Consider the following 22,071-nt stretch of genomic DNA (forward strand, 5'->3'; position numbering starts at 1 on the left):
CGGAGCCTGTGCTCCGCAACGGGAGAGGCCACAACAGTGAGAGGCCCGCGTACCGCAAAAAAAAAGAAGGAGGAGGGAAGAAAATGATAAACATAAGAAAATTTCTCAGATCTGAAGATAAGTTTCCAGACTGTAAGAGCCCACCAAATGCCTAATTCAGTGGACTAAAAAAGATGCATGTCAAGCTCATATGGTGAGATTAAAAACAAACAAAAACATAAGGGAAAAGGGATGATCTTAAAAGCTTCCAGAGGAAAAAAAAATGCTTATCAAATACAAAGGACCAGAAATTTTAATTGGCACTGGACTTAAAAAGCAGCACTGGAAACAATGCTTTCAAAAATTTCAAAATTATTTTCAACCTAGAATTCTATATCTTAGCTAAACAATGAATCAAGAATACAGGTAGAATAAAGACTTTTTTCGATGTGTAAAATCCAAAAATTTTACCTCCTATTCTTTCTGAGGAAGCTACTAAAGAACATGGTCCAACATAATAAGGGAATAAACTAAGAAAGTGGAAGACTTTTTTTTTTTTTTTAGAAATAAGTGATCCAATAGAGGAGGTCATTTTAGGATAATGGTGAAATGACATCCCAGGACCAGTACAGTGAATGCACCAGGTCTAGAGCAAAACCAGTCAAGATTAGAGCAGAAAGAGGCGGGCTATGTCAACTTTATAGCACATTGAATTTTAGATCCAAAAAGTAAAAAGATCACAAGAATAAGAGTCAAACTAAGAACATCCTTTGCACCATTAGTTCTTATTCATAATTTTTCAGGTTAAGTGTATATCTATGATAGAATACGATACGTTTAAAATGTGGTTGTTTTATAATAAATTTACTTTACCAGGTATTTTTAAATAGGTATTATGGCCTTGTAAAAAGTTACAATTCAAACCTGGGCTGAGATATGAGGCCAATCTCTGAATCATATATGCCTCTGTTTTCTTAAACTGGGACTAACACCATCTCCTATGCACTCTGACTCAGAAGTAGATAGGGAAAATTAAAAAATAATTTCCGCAAAGCACTTTGTGCTCCTTGGAGAACGGATATTATCATCATACATTATGTTATTATCTTGTTGAATATGCATGATTTCCAGTACCACACAAAGTATATCTAGACATACTTTCCCATTTATTCCATCATCTGGAGTCAAGCTGAGTGAATCTAGGCTGTTGTTATTTCAAGGGTCAAATATGCAGAAGCAAAATATAAGCTCCAAATAATATATAATGCTTTTAAAATGATAAATTATTGATGTGTTTACTGGAACTTCAACTTTCTGTGAACTAAACTCACCTATTCTGTGAACTAAACTCACCCATTCTGTGAACTAAACTCAGACACTTATTTTTTCAACAACAGACAATACCAGTTATATATTTAAAGCTTAAGAATACATTTACAAATATTAAAAATATCCGGGGCTTCCCTGGTGGCGCAGTGGTTGAGAGTCCGCCTGCCGATGCAGGGGACACGGGTTCGTGCCCCGATCTGGGAAGATCCCACATGCCGCAGAGCGGCTAGGCCCGTGAGCCATGGCCGCTGAGCCTGCGCGTCTGGAGCCTGTGCTCCACAACCGGAGAGGCCACAACAGTGAGAGGCCCGCGTATCACAAAAAAAAAAAAAAAAAATATTCGTTCTTTTCAATAAACTGGTGTCAGCTTACATTCAGTTGTGTACATATTCTAAAAATACAGCTCTAAAAGGAAAAAGTAAAATTTTACATGTAGAATATGTAAAAATTATTTGACACTTAAATTTTATATTATCCATAAGTAATCATAACTAGCTTTATATTCAATAAAATTTCACTTGTGATACCTATCATATTTTGAAACAAAGTGAAATAGTGAAATAAAAGGTCTTCTAATTACATGGTTTTTTGCTTTTTAACTAGCAAAATAATAATATCAGTGACTTGATAGTTCTCAAATGTTCCTATCCTATGAGGTACTCCAAATTTTTATACTCATATCACCTGCCCTTAAAAAGGCCAGCTTGGAATCGAAAAGCTTAAGGCAGCCTGGTGCCAGAAGATATGGTATAAAGGAAGAAAGAAAAGAAAGAAAAAAAAGGAAAAGGGTTATAAGGAAACCTTAAGTAAAGAATCCTTTGCAAAACGTGACCCAACTTCATGTGCTGATGAAAGGGAAGGAGTCACAAGGGAGATATTTCAGTTGATAATTAGGCAATTTTGTGAAAACGTTGGTCAGATGGAAGACCCAGTGCATGCAGTTCAAACAAAATTCCAAGATGTGATAACTGTGTATTATTATAAAAGATAATTTATTAAGATTATTAAATAATGATAGGATCCATTTAATAAAATAAGAATCCATGAGTCCATTTCAACATAAATATTTAGGATATGAACACTGAAATATTTAGAGGTAAAGAGGCAACATGTCTGCAACTTATTTTCAAGTAGTTCAGAAAAAAAATTGCGAAAAAGCAAATGTGGCAAAATGATAACATTTAGGGCATCTAGGTAAAAGGTATAAGGAAATTCTTTGTACCATTGGAACTTTTCTGAAATCCGAAATGAAATCAAAATAAAAAGTTAAAAAAAAAGTATAAATAATAGAGCTGCCATTTTCAAATTACCTAGTATCAGCCAGGCACTGTATTAGGCATTTTACTCATATTATCTTTAATTTTCAAAACAATCTTCTAGAGTAGGTATTATCATCAATCCCATGTTTTTAAACACATAAGAAAATGAAGATTCCAAGAAACTTATCCAAGACAGAGATCTAATTAAGTAGCACAGCCAGGTTTCAAACCAAATAACACTCCAAAGCTTGTCCTCTTTCTATAAGGTAGTAAATATAGTAGTGGTTTAGATAGAGCTCTTATTCTACAGTTAGAGACTCAGATTTGAGGATTTGAATCCTCAATACTATTTGTTAGTCATGTGGCCATGGGCAAATTACTTACCTTAACTTCTTTTTTGTTTTGGAGATAGTATCTAGTGATCAGTGCCTATCTCATGAGTTATTGAGGAGATTAAATAACATACAGCATGTAAAACACTTGAACACAATACCAAAGCCTATGGTAAGAATACAAATGTTTGTTGTTTTTCCCATGTACTTCGTTTTACCTTTCCTGAAAAACAGTGCTGTAGACATTGCTGAATTTTAAAGAACGGAGACCGTTCCTAGTTAACTTACTTTTTTACTGTCTTAAAATAGGTACTTAAAAATTCACCAAAGCTAGAGAATTAAGCAGTTCAAGCCAACATATTTCCCTTACCTTAAGCAAGAAACTACTTTAATGTTATTACAGATAATACTAATTACTACAGATCTTCTATAGCTGCTATAACAGAAACCAAGTCTACATAAATGGTATACATAAGACATTTAACAAATTACATGTTCAAGACTTTTAATTAAAAAGTAAGATTAAAAGAGGCTGAAAATACTCAGTATGAATCAATCAGAAAAATTAACCTAGGTAAAACAGCTCAATTCTACTAATTCTGGAAACAAATATTTTAGGCTTCAAATGTATCTTACAAGGGAAAGTCACAGTAAAAATACATTACCATGTAATGAAATTCTCATCTTTAAGGAGGATGAACTGACTTTAACTCTAGTTATAGAATTAACTTTATCTGTTCATTTATATGCAAACAAACAAAACCAAAACATTTTTCCTACCTTATTGTCTCTTCTATTAGACGATCTGAGCTGCAAATAAAAAGAAAATTCAAATTCTGGAATTATTAAATGCACATTTAAAACTTGCACTTAATTTTTCTACATTTTACAGATAGACTACTTTTCAAATCATTTATGTAAAAAGAGCACCCAGACTTTTGAAAGTGTCTGGAGAAAATTCTGGACTCTGAAATTAATTAATCCACATATACAGTTTTCATCTTACTTTTATTTGTTGGCTTAAATCTATTTCTTCCACAGAGATACTTGATTATTAAAGTCAGAACAGTTTTAATGACAGCACAAATAAATAGAACTTCTTCTTTAGTTTAGATAGCTCCAAGTTGTCACCACTGTCTATTCAAAACTTAAGAATTACAACCAACTTGTTGAGACAGGATAGGCAAATATAGTTCTAATGCCTATAAGTAGTAATTATTTATATCTTAAAGTTCCTTCTGTTTTTGAAAAACAAAATCAAATCTCAACTTGCCACACTTTAGAATTCAAGAATCTGAATAGGGACTTCCCTGTGGCGCAGTGGTTAAGAATCCGCCTGCCAATGCAGGGGACACAGGTTCGATTCCTGGTCCGGGAAGATCACACATGCCGCGGAGCAACTAAGCCCATGCGCCACAACTACTGAGCCCGTGTGCCACAACTACTGAAGCCCGCGCGCCTAGAGCCCATGCTCCGCAACAAGAGAAGCCACAACAAAGAGAAGCCTGTGCACCGCAATGAAGAGTAGCCCCCGCTTGTCGCAACTAGAGAAAGCCCGTGCACAGCAACAATGACCCAATGCAGTCATAAATAAATAAATAAATAAATGACCCCCCACTTGTTTAAAAAAAAAAAAAAAAGGAACCTGAATAGAGATACCAATGCACCTCCGATCTGTAAAATATTTGCCTTTATGCATCACACACTGGAAAGAAACCCACCAAAAATCCATTTTAGGGAGGAATTTACAGGTAGCTAAATTTGGTAAAGCGGCAGCTTTATAGCAGAAAGTAGGAAAACGAACTCCCAGATATCTGTATCCATTTGGTACAGTGCATGGAACACAGCAGGGACTCAAATACTTGTATATTTTTTCCAACTACCTCTTTCCAATAGGATTTCTAAGTTCATTCTATAAATTAATAAATTGAGGTTTTATTATAAAGTAGTGGACCAGGAAATCTAAGTTACTGTATGAATTAGGGAACAAAAATGAACTTTAAAAATGTCATAAATATCTTATATAAATGCTATGATTAAGAAGTTCAAAAATTACAAAGACGGTGGAGGGATTAAAAGCCAGACTATGTGGCTTTCTGGGCTTTCTGAATGCTGACTGTATCACCTATTAGCTGAATAAACTCCATTCATTAAAAGCATCCTTGGGACTTCCCTGGTGGTGCAGTGGTTAAGAATCCGCCTGCCAATGCAGGGGACAAGGGTTTGAGCCCTGCTCCGGGAAGATCCCACATGCCGCGGAGCAACTAAGCCTGTGCAACACAACTACTGAGCCTGCGTTCTAGAGCCCGCGAGCCATAACTACTGAGCCCGCACGCCACAACTACTGAAGCCTGCGCACCTAGAGCCCTGCTCCGCAACAAGAGAAGCCACCGCAATGAGAAGCCCACACACTGCAACAAAGAGTAGCCCCCACTTGCCGCAACTAAAGAAAGCCTGCACACCGCAACAAAGACCCAACACAGCCAAATAAATAAATAAAATAAATAAATATTAAAAAAAAAAAAGCATCCTGGATAGTGTGGATACAATTCAGCAACAAAGTGGATCCATAAAGACAGCATAATCTAGCTAAAATTGAATTTAAAATTACTCTCCTTTAGGGTATATAATATATAATCAAGTGGAATTATCCTTCTTAAACAAGTACTTCATAATAGCCCAGAGGCATTCCAAAGAGTCATCTAGAGTCTATATTAAGCAACAAGTTTCTGTTTCTTTCAAGACCGATTTAAACTAGCTGAAAACAATGAGCTAAATTTCATCACCAATTATTGTACCAAGGAATCACTAAACCCACACTTAGATAATAATTCTCTGTTTAAAAAAACTCATTTCCCTAAATACACAAACTGCAAATGACACAAATTTCAAGCACATATTTTAAAGTAGTTTTAACCAACAAAATGTAAGAACTTGGGAAAATCACTTAGGTAACAACTAATTAGAATCTTCTTTTAAAAGAGTAGGTGAACAAGTAAATAATAAACAAGCAAGTAAGAAAACAATCAAGTGCATAACAAATAAAATTTTAAAACTGATCCCTTTGTAAACTGCAAAAAAATCTGATGAGGTTGTCACCAACCAATGAGATAATTTACATCAAGCACTGTGGTGATGCAGTCTTTCACTTACAGTTAACCAGAGAGACCTGTGTCTTATTTATTTCTATATAATACCTTCTAAGACATGTTAACAACACAGTTAAGCTGCAGTAGGATACAAAAAGCTGTTTAAGCGCTAACAAAGTGTTATTTTACAGATAACATTTGGAAAATACCGAAAAACAAAGATGAACGTAGAAATCATTTGTAACCACTCTTCCATTAACACTGACATTGTGGCATATTTGTTTCTTGTCTGGGTAGACCAAGGAGTATCTCTACTTGCTTTTTTCATGGTTTATTTAGCAGAGAAATTTTGTTTTATAATCCCATGAAGTTACCTAGAGACAAAAAAGTTAAACACCTTGACAGACTCTGCCCATTTCAGTCAGGGAGAGAAAAAAGAGAAAGAGAAAAGCTAAATTATTAGCAGTGAAATCAGAAAGCCACATTTTCTATTTTAAAAAAATCAGTAGACTTTTTAGAACAGTTTTAGGTTTGCAGAAATATTCAGCAAGAAGTACAGGGAGTGCATATACCCATTCTCCCCCACCTATTATTAACATCTTTAGTGTGGTACATGTGTTACAACTGATGAACCAATATTGATACATTATTAACTAAAGTTCATAGTTTATATTAGAGTTTACTCTTTGCAGTTGTACAGGTCTATGGGTTTTACAAATGCATAATGTCATATATCCACCATTACAGTATCATACAGAATAGTTTCACAACCCTAAATATCCCCTATTCTCCACTTATTCATTCTTCCTCCTCTTCCCACCCTGAACCCCTGACAACAGGTGATCTTTCTACTGTCTACAGTTTTGACCTTTCCTGAATGTCATGTAGTTGGAATTATACAGTATGAAGTCTTTCTAGACTGTCTTCTTTTATACATTTAAGGTTCCTCCGTATCTTTTGGGGGCTTGATAGCTTGTTTCTTGTATCACTGAATAATATTCCATTGAATGGATGTACCTACAGGTTGCTTATCCATTCACTTATTGAAGGACATCTTGGTTGCTTCCAACTTCTGGCAATTATGAGTAAAGCTGCTATAAACATTCATGTGCAGGTTTTTATTTAGACATATTTTCAATTTGTTTAGGTAAATACCTAGGACTGTGACTGCTAGATCATATGGTAAGACTATTTAGTTTTTTAAGAAAAACTGCCAAACTGGCTTCCAAGTGGCTGTTATCATGTTATATTCCCACCAGCAATGAGAATTCCTGTTGCTCCACATCCCTGCTAGCATTTGGTGGTGTCAATGTTTTGGATTTTAGCCATTCTAACAGGTACATGGTGGTATCCAGTTGTTTTCATTTGCAATTCCCTAATGACATATGACGGTGAGCACTTTTAATATGGTTCTTTGCCAGCTGCATACCTTCTCAGATGAAGTGTCTGTCAGACCTCTTGCCCACTTTTTAACTGTTGAGTTTTAAGAGTTCTTTGTATATTTTGGATAATAGTCCTTTATCAGATATGTGCTTTGCAAATATTTTTTTCCAGTCTGTAGCTGTCTTTTCATTCTCTTGATAGTGTCTTTGGAAGAGCAGAGGTTTTTCATTTTAATGAAGTCGATCTTATCAACTTTTTCTTTCATGGATGGTGTTTTTGGCATTGTATCTAAAAACTCATTGCCAAGCCCAATGTTACCTAGATTTTCTCCTATGTTATAAAACTTCTATAAGTTTTGTATTTTATATTTAGGTCTATGATCTGTTTTGAGTTATTTTGGGGAAAGGTATAAGGTCAATGTCTATATTCATTTTTTTGCATGTGGATGCCCAGTTGTTCTACCACCACTTGTTCAAAAGACTATCCTTTCTCCACAGACTTGCCTTTGCTCTTCTGTCAAAGATCATTTGACTATATTTGTGTGTCTATTTCTGGGCTCTCTATTCTGTTCCACTGATCTATCTGTCTGTTCTTTCACCAATACCACAGTTTTGATTACAAACAATATACAATAGGAAGTCAAGTTTAAATGGGGAGACAGTTTTTGTTTCTCTTTTTCTCCCTCAAAGTATTTTAATAAACATTTTTGTGCAAAAAAGTATATATATTTTTAATGTCAACAAACTTGTTTAACTATAGCAGAAACAAAAAGCCTAAGAGAAAATGTGAGGAATCACAGTTTCCATTTGTTGTTCTTTAGATAAATGGTATACAAGGATTGAAATCCTAAAAACCTACCTGAATTATAAAGAATATGAAATATTAAGGAAGCATTTTCTAATTTGTTTCTGAAACCTCTTAAAAGTTAACTTGTATATCAATATAAACTAATCTGCTTATGTAAATAAAAATGGAAATATACTTTCATTGTATGTATGTTTTTCTCTCTCACATACTTATAACTCAGAAAACAATTCTTTCATAAATATAATCAGAGAAATTCAATAGTATCAGCAATCATGACATTCATGAAACTATAAAGAATAAAATGGCTAGTTGCTTTCTCTTACACCCTAGAACCTGAGTTTTATTAGTCAAGGCTCAAGCACTTGACTATATGAATTCAGCTCATGGAGCTGTCGTAAGGCTCAAAAGCGATAGTGTAAACAGAAGTATTGTGTAAACTGTATGAGCCTACAGATACATGGCTGATGTAGATCAAGGCACTTTCATGCCTCATAGTCTCTCTCTTGTTCTGCATCCCCTTTCCTGATTTTCAACATAAACTGCTTTCATTTCAAAGTCCAGTTCAGAAGTCATATCCTTTGGGAAGCCTTTCCCCTTCTATCTATACATCGGGCAGAACTAATACTTCTTTATACTATAATGTGTTTTCATAGCTCCTTGCTCTTCATCAATTCCTTCAAGATTATAACAAGCATTTAAGATATATCAGACATCATACTATGCACTGGAGGAAAAATATTCTACATTTGTAAAGCTTACGAAGTTTTTCACTATGTTATTTCATATATTTAAAAAAATATAGTATTTTGGGGACTTCCCTGGCAGTCCAGTGGTTAAGACTTCACCTTCCAATGCAGGGGGTGTGGGTTCGATCCCTGGTCAGGGAGCTAAGATCCCACAGGCCTTGCGGCCAAAAAACCAAAACATAAAACAGAAGCAATACTGTAACACATTCAATAAAGACTTTAAAAATGGTCCACATCAAAAAGTCTTTAAAGAAAAATATTTTTTAAAGTATATCAGATACTATTAAAAATATAATATTTCACAGGATATCCTAATTATATGTTTATTATTTCTCTAACTAGAATGAGTTCCCACAGGGTAGAGACTGAGTCTAATTTATCTTAAATTCCCTAGAGTCTAGTACAGTATCTAGCACACAGAAGACATTCACTAAATGCTTGATAAATGAATGAATAAGTAAGTAAATGAGACACTTGTTGGATCAATAAAATATCAATCAGAGTTAATACTGAAATAATCCTTGTAAGTTTCCACAGAGGACAAGGAGGATATAAATGTTATATTATACAAACACATCTGGGCAGAGAAAATTCCTCACTATTGCAGAGCACCTCCAACTCAAGTTTTACTGTTTAACAAAGCCGCAGACCAACTGAAGGTGAATTTGATTTCACTATAGCTCCAAGTGAAAAAGAGTTCTGTATAAAAGCTCCTAACAAGAACATTCTGCTTTGTTAAACTAGACATTTATCACATGAATATAAAAATAAACAAAATGTTGCTCAGGGTACTGTTAATTTGCTTTGTCATCTATTTCAATATGGCAGACAACTGTACCACCTGAGACAATGGAGCTTTGATATGTAATTTAAAAATATCCCATGAGTGGAATGACAGATACATAATGAAATAAATGCTACCGGTTCTCACAGGCTAAAAACTCAACACTCCATTACACAACTGACTCCTCACATAAGTAAGGGATATATCTCAAGATTTTTGCAGATTCCCAAGTTTATGGCTACTACCACTTACATATAGTTTCTTCCAAAAACTTATGTAAGATCACTGCTTTCTTAGGATCACTTTATCTTTACCTTTATAATTGCGTTTTCTCCTTGGAGTAATGTTTCACAAAGAAACAAAGTATACGTGTGTATATAAATCATTTCACAGTAGCTACCAAGTAAATAACAATAAGCAGCAAATGTGAAGTTGGAAGTTAGGCTGAAGTGTAAATGTTGCCCAGAAAGGTTAGATGTACTCATTAAGTGACTTCCTCAACACCAGCTCCATAACATTTAAGTCTGTATTTCAACAAAATCATATATCGTGAACTTTAGGTTCATAAATAGTTAAGAAAGCTAATGTTAATCTTGAATGCCAAGAGTCTACTATATTGTTCCATTCACAGATGTTATAATCTGACCATTATTTAATTGACTTGTATGGTATTTATTAAATAATATACATAAACTATGTATACCAAAAACTTTTGGGAGAAAACCACTCCATCAAAAGGTCACTAAATTACGGTGATCATATATCTCATATTTTTCAAATATGGTCATGGTCAGTTAATACATTAGAAATGCATTTCATCAAGACTATTCTGACATCAAAAGTATTTCAAATTTTATTTAAGAAAGGTAAATTGACAGTGCATACAAAAGGTTTCCTCCTTCAGTATATTCTTTTCTTACTCTTATAACCCCATTATGTTCTGCCTTATACAGAAATGCCTCACAGTTTACAAAGCCTTTTTACATGCATTAGCTCAGCAACTCTGTGAAGCAGATACCGTAAGAATCATCTTGGAGAGGTAATGCAGTATAGCAGAAACAACACAATCAGAGGACGTAGGTTTAAATCTCAGCTTTTACTAGGCATGTGACCTCAGGGAAATTTAACTAAAATCATGAAACAAACAAAAAGTGAAATAAGGCTGGTGAATTTAAAAATTCAAAAAATCAAGTGTAAACATAGCCTAAGACATAAGAAAAGTTGTCAGCAGATAAAACGTTTAAGTCTCCACCTGAGAATATTCTTTACTCATTCATGGACATATTTATACTGAAGTGTACAATTATAATACAAATATGTGTGCCATCTCAGATAACTCAATCATACCTGCTAAACAGTTAATGGATTGAAAACAAAACAAATTCTCAACTAAATAATGTAACTGATCCTGTTTAAGTGTAATTTGTTTTGTACAACAGTCCCATATTTGAAAAGTTACATGAAACAAATTCTTTAGATTTTTAGAGTGCTTTTAATTTTGTAAAATACCTTAAATCTTAAGTCATTCTTCCTCAAAATCATCTAACATAAGGGAACAGCTACTATTACATTTTAAAGATAGAAAAGACAGAGAAAGGCCAGGTCACTTGCTTTTCAGAGAAGTAAAAAGTCACTGGTCTTTCAATTCTCATTAGCATTACACCATGCTGGCTCCCTAATACAAGAAAAAATAAAGATTTAAAGAAGTAAATCACAGAGAAGGCAGTGTGATGTGGGACAAATATGGAAATAGGTTAGGAAATGTGGGTTTAGTAAGAGCTATACTATTAAATAGTTATGAGAACTTGTCCTCTCTGAATCTTGTTTCCTCATCTGTAAATAAGAGAGATGCTTACCAGACTTTTATTATATGCCATGTAAAAATTTGATTTTTAAAAGGTATTTCATGGAGAATTCATTTTGCAAGGCAAAAAAAATCACATCAATAACATCCCCTTCAGTTCTCAAAGTCAGATTTCATATATACATAGCACTGGAACCAATACCTTGTACATAGTATGTACTCAATAAATATTTGAGGAATAAGTATATGAATGAAACAGATTTTCTACATTGGGGCACACATGTATATACACATATGTATATGAAACCAAAATTAATACATCTTCTGCTTACATCCATTTATTCAAACAAGTAAATATTAAGTGTTCATGATATAACAGGAACTGGGGACCCAACACACTGCCGAGAACTAGATGAACTAGGCCCTACCCTCATGAAGCCTAAAAGTCAGATAATTAAAAAAATAAACAAAAAGAACAAATTATTACAGATTCTCATAAATGCTATGAAGGAAACAAAAAAAGTACTTGGTTAAATAATAATAAGGGAGAGTCTATTTCAGACAAGATAGTTAGAAAAGGCCTCTTTGAAGAGGTGACAAGTGAGCTTAGACCATAAAGATGTCAAGGAATAAGGTATATGAAAAGCTAAAAGAAGAGTATTTTAACCAGATAAAACAAAATATAAGAACAAAGAAGCAAGAAAGGAAAAGCCTTGATATCTTTGGGAAAGGAATGAATAAAAACCAGTCAGTCTGGTACCTAATAAGTGAGGGAGAGAGTGATACAGATGAAGGGATGGAAAGAGATAAAATAGGTAGTATGTTGGTCATGTAGGGCCTTACAGAACCATAAAAAGTTCATAATTCATTGGTAGGGGATGGAGGGAGGAGTGAAATATTAAAGTCCACTTCAATAACTATCACTAGAAAAAAGGATTTTGCTTAACTATACTATTTCTACGTCTATGGCTTAGAGTATAGAAGAGAGTGTAGTAAACCCAAACTGAAGTGACTAAGTTGGCTGATAACTTCCCTGGAGCCCTGTATATGCCGCATTCTCTTTCTTCTGATAACAAACTTTCCAGTCCATTGGCCACAAGGATGGATGTGTGACAGGCTGGGCCAATCACAATCACCTATCACCCTCTGGCCCAGGAATAAATGAAACAGAGCCATAGTCTTACATCTACAAAAGAAACTGAATTTGTAATTTAAGTATCTTGCCACAAAGAAAACTCTAAGCTAAGATGGATTCAACAGTAAATTCTATCAATATTTAAGGAAGAAACAACACCAAGCCTGCACAAATTCTTTCAGCAAAAGAAAGAACTCATTTTAAATTTTTTTTTTTTTTTTTTTTTTTTGTGGTATGCGGGCCTCCCTCTGCTGCGGCCTCTCCCGTTGCGGATCACAGGCTCCGGACGCGCAGGCTCAGCGGCCATGGCTCACGGGCCCAGCCGCTCCGCGGCATGTGGGATCCTCCAAGACCGGGGTGCGAACCCGGTTCCCCTGCATCGGCAGGCGGACGCGCAACCACTGCGCCACCAGGGAAGCCCAAGAACTCATTTTAATGGTGCCAGTCTTACCCTTCCACTAAAACCAGGCAAAAACACTTCAAAGAAAAGAAAACTAAAGATATTCTTCACAAGCATAATGTAAAGATCCTTAAAATAAATCCAGCAATATATAAAAGGGATAATAAATATATAATAATAAAGGGGGGTTATTCCAGGAATCAAGATTGGTTTAATGTTTGAAAATAATCAATGTAATTCACTATACTACAAAAAAGGAACAAAATCTGATCAGTTCAACAGATTAAAAGATATGAAAAAATTCAACCCCATTCAAGATAAAAAAGTTTAGCAAGAGAGAGCCTAGAAGGAATGACACTTCGATAGCAATAAGCATATCTAGCACCCAGATCTTAGTTTCTGAACCACTCTCCAATAAGAGGAACCAAGGCTGCTTGGAGAAGTGGTTGATTCTAGAGCCAAGGCAGGGAAAATACAAGATGAGCCAGAAACATTGTCGTGCCAGATAGTACAGGAAGTGCTCAAAAAAAAGGATGGGGCATGTCAAATGACAGAAGCTAATCTGCAGGAGCTCCCAATGGCCAAAGGTGAAACAGTCTGAAGAACAAAATAATGATAGTGCTGGATTATAACCCAGAGTATAAGACTATGAGTCTACCTGGTAATAAACAGTACTGTAAAGTACACAAAAGCACAACCACTTGTAGAGGATGCACGCACGTGACAATGTACATCAGACACGTGAACTAACTTAACGTGATTGGACATGCGAACGCAGGTTCGCGTCTTTGAAAGTTCACAACTTGAAGGTTCGTATGTAGGGGACTTACTTATTGTTTCAGCACCATTTGTTGGAAATATTCTCCTTTCCCTCACTGAATTATGTTGGCACCTTTTGTTGGGAATTAATTGGCCATATGTTAGTTGGTTTATTTCTGAACCCTGTTCTGTTCCATTAACCTTTATAGGTCCATCTTATGCCAGTAGCTTACTGTTTTGATTATTACAGCTTTATAGTAAGTCTTGAATTGAGATAGTGCAAGTACTCTAACTTTGTATTTTCTGAATTTTTTGGATCTTCCAGGTCCTTTGCATTTCCATATTAATTTTACAGTCAGATTGTAAAAAAATATACTGGGAATTTAAATAAGATTACATTGAATCTATAGAACAAATTTGGGGAGAATTGCCATCTTAACAGTAGCAAATCTTCCAATCCAGAAACATGGTATGGTTTCCATTTATTTAGGTCTCCTTTAATTTCTCTCAGCATTTTATGGTTTTCAGCATAAAGGTCTTGCACAAATTATATTCAGTTTACTTTAAAATATTTCCTATTTGGGAATGTGTTGTAAATGGAATTAAAAAGTTTTAATTTTCTAATTGTTTTTGCTAGTATAGCAATAGAATTTATAATTATATATAACCCTTCATCCTGTGACCTTGCTAAATTTACTTACTAATTTAATAGCTTCTAGGTAAATCCTTTGGGATTTTCTATTTATGTAATCTTGTTATCTGACAAAAATAGTTTTATTTCTTCCTTTCCAATCTGTATTCCTTTCATCCCTTTCCTCCCTTATTGCACTTGCTACGACCTCCAATAAAATGCTGTAAAATGTGGTTAGTGCAAACATTCATGTTTTTTATTTTAGAGAGAAAGCATTCATCCTTAAGTTTGATATTAACAGTTTTTGTACATGCCTTTAATCAGGTTGAGGAAGAACCTTTTCCTTCCTATTTTGCTTATAGTTGTTTTCTGTTGGTTGGGTTTTTTAGATTTTTAGTTTGAAATAATTTTAGACTTACAGAAAAATTGCAAAAAATAGTACAGAGGATTCTCGTATACCCTTCACTCTGCTTTCTTAATGTTAATGTCTTACATAACCCTAGTACAATTATCAAAATCAGTGAATTTAACATTAGTACAATAATATTAACTAAACTACAGACTTTATTCACCAATTTTTCTACTAACATCCTTTTTTTTTAAACATCTTTATTGGAGTATAATTGCTTTACAATGGTGTGTTAGTTTCTGCTTTATAACAAAGTGAATCAGCTATACATATACATATATCCCCATATCTCTTCCCTCTTGTGTCTTCCTCCCTTCCACCCTCCCTATCCCACCCCTCTAGATGGTCACAAAGCACCGAGCTGATCTCCCGGCTGCTTCCCACTAGCTATCTATTTTACGTTTGGTAGTGTATATATGTCCATGCCACTCTCTCACTTTATCCCAGCTTACCCTTCCCCCTCCCCGTATCCTCAAGTCCATTCTCTAGTAGGTCTGCATCTTTATTCCTGTCTTGCCCCTAGGTTCTTCTGACCATTTTTTTTTCTTTTTAGATTCCATATATATGTGTCAGCATAACGTCCCTTTTTATGATCCAATTCAATATCCTATATTGCATTTAGTTGTCATGTCTCCTAAGTCTCCTTCAGTCTGTAACAAAATGGCCTAACCTTAATTTGTCATGAGAAATATCAGACAAACCCAAGTTGAGGGACATTCTACAAAAATAACTGACTAGTATTTTAAAGTGTTACGGTCATGACCTTATGCAGTTTTAGCAATAATACCATACAGTGATGTCAGGCCCTTGAAGTATCATTATCAGGCTGTATATCATGTCAATATGTCTTATTACTGATGTTAACCTAGATTGCTTAGTTAAGGTGGTGTCTGCCAGGTTTCTCCACTGTAAAACTACTATATTTCCTATTGTAATTAATTAACGTAGGGGAAGATGCTTTGAGAGTATGCAGGTACCCTGTTTCTCCTCAAAATTCCCACTAATTTTAGCATCCATTTAGTGAATCTTTCTTTCCCATTATTACTGTGCTGTTTACCTACTGATTTTCTATTTCTATCAGTCCTTGTACATTTATTAATTGGACTTCTATAAGAAAGAATATTAGGAGCTTTAATATTCATATTCATAGCAGCTTTATTTGTAACAGCCCCAAACTGAAAACAACCCAAATATCCATCAATGGGTTAAGGGATAAACAAATTGTGGTATAGCATCATAAAGTGGAAAGTACTCAGTTATAGAAAGGAACTGACTACTGATATAAAAAACATATAGATGAATCTCAGAAACACTACGACCTCTCAGTTCATCCCTCCACTGTTTTCTCTTGCTCCCTATGAGGCTGCCCTTTCAGGGGCATGAGTAAGGCCTGTAATCTGGAAGAGGTTTGTAGACAGTCAATAAATGAATGATATTTCTAATATATCTACATTGATCATTTATCAGGAATGATACAAATTTTTTTTAAAAAAAGATATGATCATAAGGTTCAAGTTTCATCTTTTCCCAAAACCTTTTCTTATGTCTACTTTAGTGAACACCTAATCATCCTTCAAGACTCAAATCAAATGCTTTATTTCTATAAAGCCCTTTCAGAAGCTTTAGAGTTAATCATTCCCTTTAATGTGATACTATAGTGGTATGCACAAACGTCTCCATACATTAAACTTAATTACGATGCACTGTAATTACCTGTTAACATTTCTCTTCTGCCCCCCGACTCCCATCCGAGTGGAGCTCATTAAAAACAGGGCAGAACATCACTAGGCTTTATCTCTTCTCTATCTCCAACACCCAGTACAATGCTTTCCGCATTGTAGATGCTCAACAAATGCTTGGTAAAACAATGAAAATTGAATATATATATACCACATCTTCTTTAATCATTCATCTATTGATGGGCACTTAGGTTGTTTCCGTATCTGAGCTACTGTAAATAATGCTGCAATAAACAGAGGGGTGCATCTATCTTTTTGAATTAGTGTTTTCATATTTGGATAAATACCCAGAAATGGAATAGCAGGATCATATGGTAATTCTACTCTTAATTTTTTGAGGCATCTCCATTCTGTTTTCCTTAGCGACTGTACCAATTTACATTCCCACCAACAGTGTATGAGGGTTCCCTCTTCTACACCAACATTTGTTAGTTCTTGCCTTTTTTATAATAGCGATTCTAATAGGTATGAGGTAATATCTCAACAGATAAAGAAGATATGGTGTGTATATATGTATATATATATACACATATATACATATATACACACAATGGAATACTATTCAGCCATAAAAAAGATGAAATATTGCCATTTGTGACAACATGGGTGGACTTTGAGGGTATTATGCTAAATGAAACAAGTCAGATGGAGAAAGACAAATACCATATGATTTCACTCATATGTGGAATATAAAAAACGCAAACAACAACAAAAAACCAAAATAAATGAACAAACCAAACAAAACCAAACACATAGATACAGAGAACAGAGTAGAGGTTACCATAAAGGAAGGGAAGGGGAAGGTAAAATGGGTAAAGGGGATCAACTGTGTGGTGGCAAATGCGAAGTAAATTTTTGGTGGTAAGCAAGCTATAGCATATACAGAAGTAGAAATATAATGTTGTACACACAAAACTTCATTATATAATGTTATAGACCAATGTTACCTCGATAAACAACAATAACAACAAAAACTGATACAAAAAATTATATGTGCATTCAGATAAATGCAAAGAAACAGATGGAATGCAACTGGAATTTGAAAACTCCCATCTAAAAATGCAGCTTAGGAATAAATAAACCAGTTATTATACTAATGAAAATCCAATGAGCAATAAATGAAGAGAATGATTTAAAAACACACTCTGAGCTTTAATAGATAATCAGGGTTAGCTGATAGTTATTTATTCCTACATACCATTTTGGCATTGAAGGGCCCCAGAGGGCTGGAGTCTCTGTCACCTAGCTCTAGGTACACAATTCTAGTTACTAGTCTACTTTTCTGTTCTAATGCTGCTACGGGCAAGAATGGCTCAATGTAATTTGAGATCTGGTCTACTACATGTCAGGCACTGTACTAGGTAAAAACTTTACACATTATCTCTAATTTTAAGTGTTTTAACACTGTGCAAAGTAAGAATTCAATTTTCCCCATTTAAGACAGTAGAGAGTCAGAGGGTTTAAGGCCCTTGCCCCCAAATTTACAGTTCACACCAGGATTTAAACTCAGATCTGTTTGGCTTCAAAACCCATTCCCTATCTATTATACCAATTTAAGGAATAAATCCATTAAGGTATCTTAGTTAAGATAAAAGTGGCAAGTTAGTAAGAGGAAAAACTAAAATGTCTATTTATATGTTCTTATGATGTGATCCAACTAAATGAAATGATAATTTAGGAACCGACATATTATGTCATATTTTAAATATTTTGACTACTTTGAAATACTGCCAAAGGTCTGTTTAAAATGTCAAGAATTTTTAAGGTGATGTGCTTAATATAACCAGTTTGCAATTCCAGTTGTAATCATGCCATTCCCATAAATCAGAGTACTTCCATGAAAACAAACAGAGCCTCTAAGTATGGATGAAATTCCTCAGCTTATCTTCTTAGCTGGGTCTATATAATTTCAGAATTTGTTCCTCTTTCTTCAACTCTCTCATTAATTTTATTATTCTTGGCTGTATAAAAATCTCACCAGTTGCTTTTCCTATAAATTTTTGAATGAAAATTTCAATTTCTTTCAATTTCTCTTTGCTAGGTCTTCTTTATAGCTGCCATCTCTGGGGAGGAGGAATTGTTATGATGCTGCGCCAGTTGCTTTTCCTATAAATTTTTGAATGAAAATTTCAATTTCTTTCAATTTCTCTTTGCTAGGTCTTCTTTATAGCTGCCATCTCTGGGGAGGAGGAATTGTTGTTATGATGCGTGTCAAGGACAAATAACTGGGCTAATGTGAGAGGGAAGATGACAAATAAGTTTCACCTGGTGGATTAGCTCTAATTAATTTCTGCCTGGAGAACACTATGTAAAGGATTCTGAGGCTACATCAGAAGGCAGCCAGGAAGGAAACAAAGAGTAGTAAGATAGGCAAGTGGAGAACCAGTAAATTCAGTGTTACAGTGGCCTAGGTTTTCAAGGAGGGAAGAGATTAAGAGTATCAAGTGAGGCAGAGCAGTCAAACAATATTAGATTTGGCCTTCAGGAGCTCATTGATGTCCCCAGTGACAACATGCTCAGCAGACTGTGAGGGAAGAAGTCAACAGGCTAAGGAGGAAATGAGTACTGACACAGAGACAGCAAATGTATTCATAAACTAGAGAGACAGAGCCAGTATAGAAGATGACTGAAGAGTAAAATAGCTGAGGTAGTAGGTAAGGACAGAGATAAAAGCCAGATGGATGTATTAGCCTTCCCAGGAAAAAAACTCGTCCTCTAAAAACTACAGGAAGGGGGTAAAGAAGGGTATTCCTGTATGTGAGTTTGTACTAAGGAGAAAGAACCTTAAAATTTCAATGAAGTAGGAGTTAAGGACCTCTCTTTTAGGTGGAGGGACCAGAAAGTCAAGAAGGGGAATGGTAAAGTTCTTTATTTTATTATTATTATTTTTTTGGCTGCGCTGTGGCATGTGGGATCTTAGTTCTCCAACCAGGGATCGAACCCACGCCCCCTGCACTGGAAGCACAGAGTCCTAACCACTGGACCGCCAGGGAGGTCTTGGTAAATTTCTTGAAAAGAATGAGAGAGAAAACTAAACTGGGTCAAGCAAGCAAAAGGTACTGGGCAATGCTGAATACTCAGACGAGGTTGGAAATAATGAATCTAAAACAAAGTTAATCTGTATATTGGGTGCTTTCTCTTTAACCCTTAAATAGAGGAGTAGAACAGGAGACTGTGGATCGGGGTGGCATTTTACTAGGGTACAGAAAAAGACAGGAGCACAGAAAAGGCCAAATGTTGGGAATATTTCAGCTGATCAACTATGAGACCCAAGCTAGCGAGGGTAGGAGAGGTTAAAGGTAAGAAGAAAAATATAAAAGCGAAGCTAGTGATGCTGCAGATAGGCTTGGAAGAATAAACTGTGTTGGTCAGAGTGAAATGTTAGAGTTGAAGATTTTTGAAGTGGTACAATCACAGATGAGAAGATGGAGGCAGCAGCCTTGGTAAAACGTGGCTAATTTTCACGTGGAGGTGATGATCACTGGCACTAAAGAAGTCCAGCAAGAGGCCAGGCTCGTTCTATTTGTGTATACTTATCTCCTAATCCAGGTTTCTCACCACCACTCTGAAATTTGTCAACTTCATTAAGGTAAATGTGGAAGACATGTTTTATTCAAAATGACAAAATTCTTCTACAGAAAAAGCTGTAAAAACAGCAATAATACAATCAGCCCCACACCCTTTAAAAATAAATATGAAGAGAGATAAGATCATACAGGCAAAAGTTCTTTAGAGGGGAAAAAAAAAAGAAATTTGAAATACAAAACTAACTCAGATACTCGTTTCAAAAAGGAAAATATAGGGCTTCCCTGGTGGCACAGTGGTTGAGAGTCCGCCTGCCGATGCAGGGGACACGGGTTCGTGCCCCGGTCCGGGAAGATCCCACATGCCGCAGAGCGGCTAGGCCAGTGAGCCATGGCCACTGAGCCTGTGCGTCCGGAGCCTGTGCTCCGCAACGGGAGAGGCCACAACAGTGAGAGGCCCACGTACCGCGCAAAAAAAAAAAAAAAAAGGAAAATATAAGGGAGCAATGAAAGAGTTGAACAAACAGAAAAAAGAAATTAATCTAAACAGCAACCAAAGAGCTCACAGGAATGCATCCACAGTCCAGCAAAAAACAAACAGCTATAAGCTTGACACTCATTCAAAGCCAGCATTTTCTTCAGACATACTGAGACTCAGGGAAAGACAAGTTAAAAAAAAAAGCTAGGGACTTCCCTGGTGGCACAATGGATAAGAATCCGCCTGCCAATGCAGGGGACACAGGTTCGATCCCTGGTCAGGGAAGATTCCACATGCTGCGGAGCAACTAAACCCGTGCGCCACAACTACTGAGCCTGCACTCTAGAGCCCACGAGCCACAACTACTGAGCCTGCGAGCCACAACTACTCAGCCCACACGCCACAACTACTGAAGCCTGAGCACGTAGAGCCCATGCTCTCCAACAAAAGAAGCCACTGCAACGAGAAGCCGGCGCACCGGAATGAAGAGTAGCCCCAACTCGCTGCCAACTAGAGAAAGCTCACACGCAGCAATAAAGACCTAACGCAGCCAAAAATAAATAAAATTAAATCTTAAAAAAAAAAAAACAATGAAAGCTAGCTTATCCACCAAATAGGAAGAGAAATTACTATCTTCTGTAAGACAAACTGCTACAAGCTAACAACATTTATTTTTAGACAAAAATAATATTAAGAGCTTTAAAGCAATTCATTACAAAGTCAGCTTTTTAAAAATAAAGTTTACCATTCATTTATAAAAATTGTTTTACTCTTTTTCAAGGCAAAAATATGGACTTTTGAAGCAAGTTGTAGAAATTTACATTAACATGAAAAAATATTTTATGAAGAATCAAATAAAAATGTAAATATGCTTTTTGCCATAAAAAGTATGACCCTACTGCACAAAATCAAATGAGTTACTTGAGTTACTGAGTAGTTTTTAAAAAAACACCTTTATTCATGAAAGATCAAACTAAAAAGTACCCTAAGAGCAAATCTGGCCTCTTCATTACAAATGGTCTTGCTGCAATACATAATCTCTTGCTGTCCATTTCACTTTTAGGTTAATTTAACTATTACTTCTTCTTCTTCTTTTTTTTAAATTCTTTTGGCCACTCCACGTGGCTTGTGGGATCTTAGCTCCTGGACCAGGGATCAAACCTGGGCCCACAGCAGTGAAAGCTCACATCTTAACCACTGGACCACCTATACTTCTTCTACTTGGCTGTTTAACCTACGTTTTCTCTAATGAAAATATATTTCTTATTTAAAAAAAAAATCTATTGCCTGAGAATTTTCGCCTATCTTTATGGCATGAGTTAGACAAAAATCAAGTAACTGTTCCTGAGAGCACTGGTAGAATATGCTACTAATGGGACTCTAAAGTAGCAAAACTTTAGAGGGAATTTTGACAATACTATATCAAAAGCTTTAAAAATGAATATATATTTTAATCCTGCAATGCCAATTCTAGGAATTTATCA

General features: G+C 35.4%; 1 protein-coding gene across 3 annotated transcripts in view; it reads right to left on the reverse strand.

Annotated features, from left to right (window-relative positions):
* The window catches only part of GOSR1 (golgi SNAP receptor complex member 1), a 50,242-nt gene that overhangs the window by 9,507 nt on the left and 18,664 nt on the right, over positions 1 to 22,071 (reverse strand). For 2 of the 3 annotated variants that reach the window (XM_007123566.3, XM_007123565.3), the window contains exon 7: positions 3,680 to 3,709. In XM_007123566.3, the coding sequence (XP_007123628.1) occupies positions 3,680 to 3,709 (30 nt within the window). Of the gene's footprint in view, positions 1 to 3,679; positions 3,710 to 7,442; positions 7,576 to 22,071 lie in introns of those variants that run through there. The other variant, XM_055090251.1, reaches the window with a different exon arrangement.

The sequence above is a fragment of the Physeter macrocephalus genome, chromosome 14, assembly GCF_002837175.3.
Source record: "Physeter macrocephalus isolate SW-GA chromosome 14, ASM283717v5, whole genome shotgun sequence".
NCBI lineage: Eukaryota > Metazoa > Chordata > Mammalia > Artiodactyla > Physeteridae > Physeter > Physeter macrocephalus.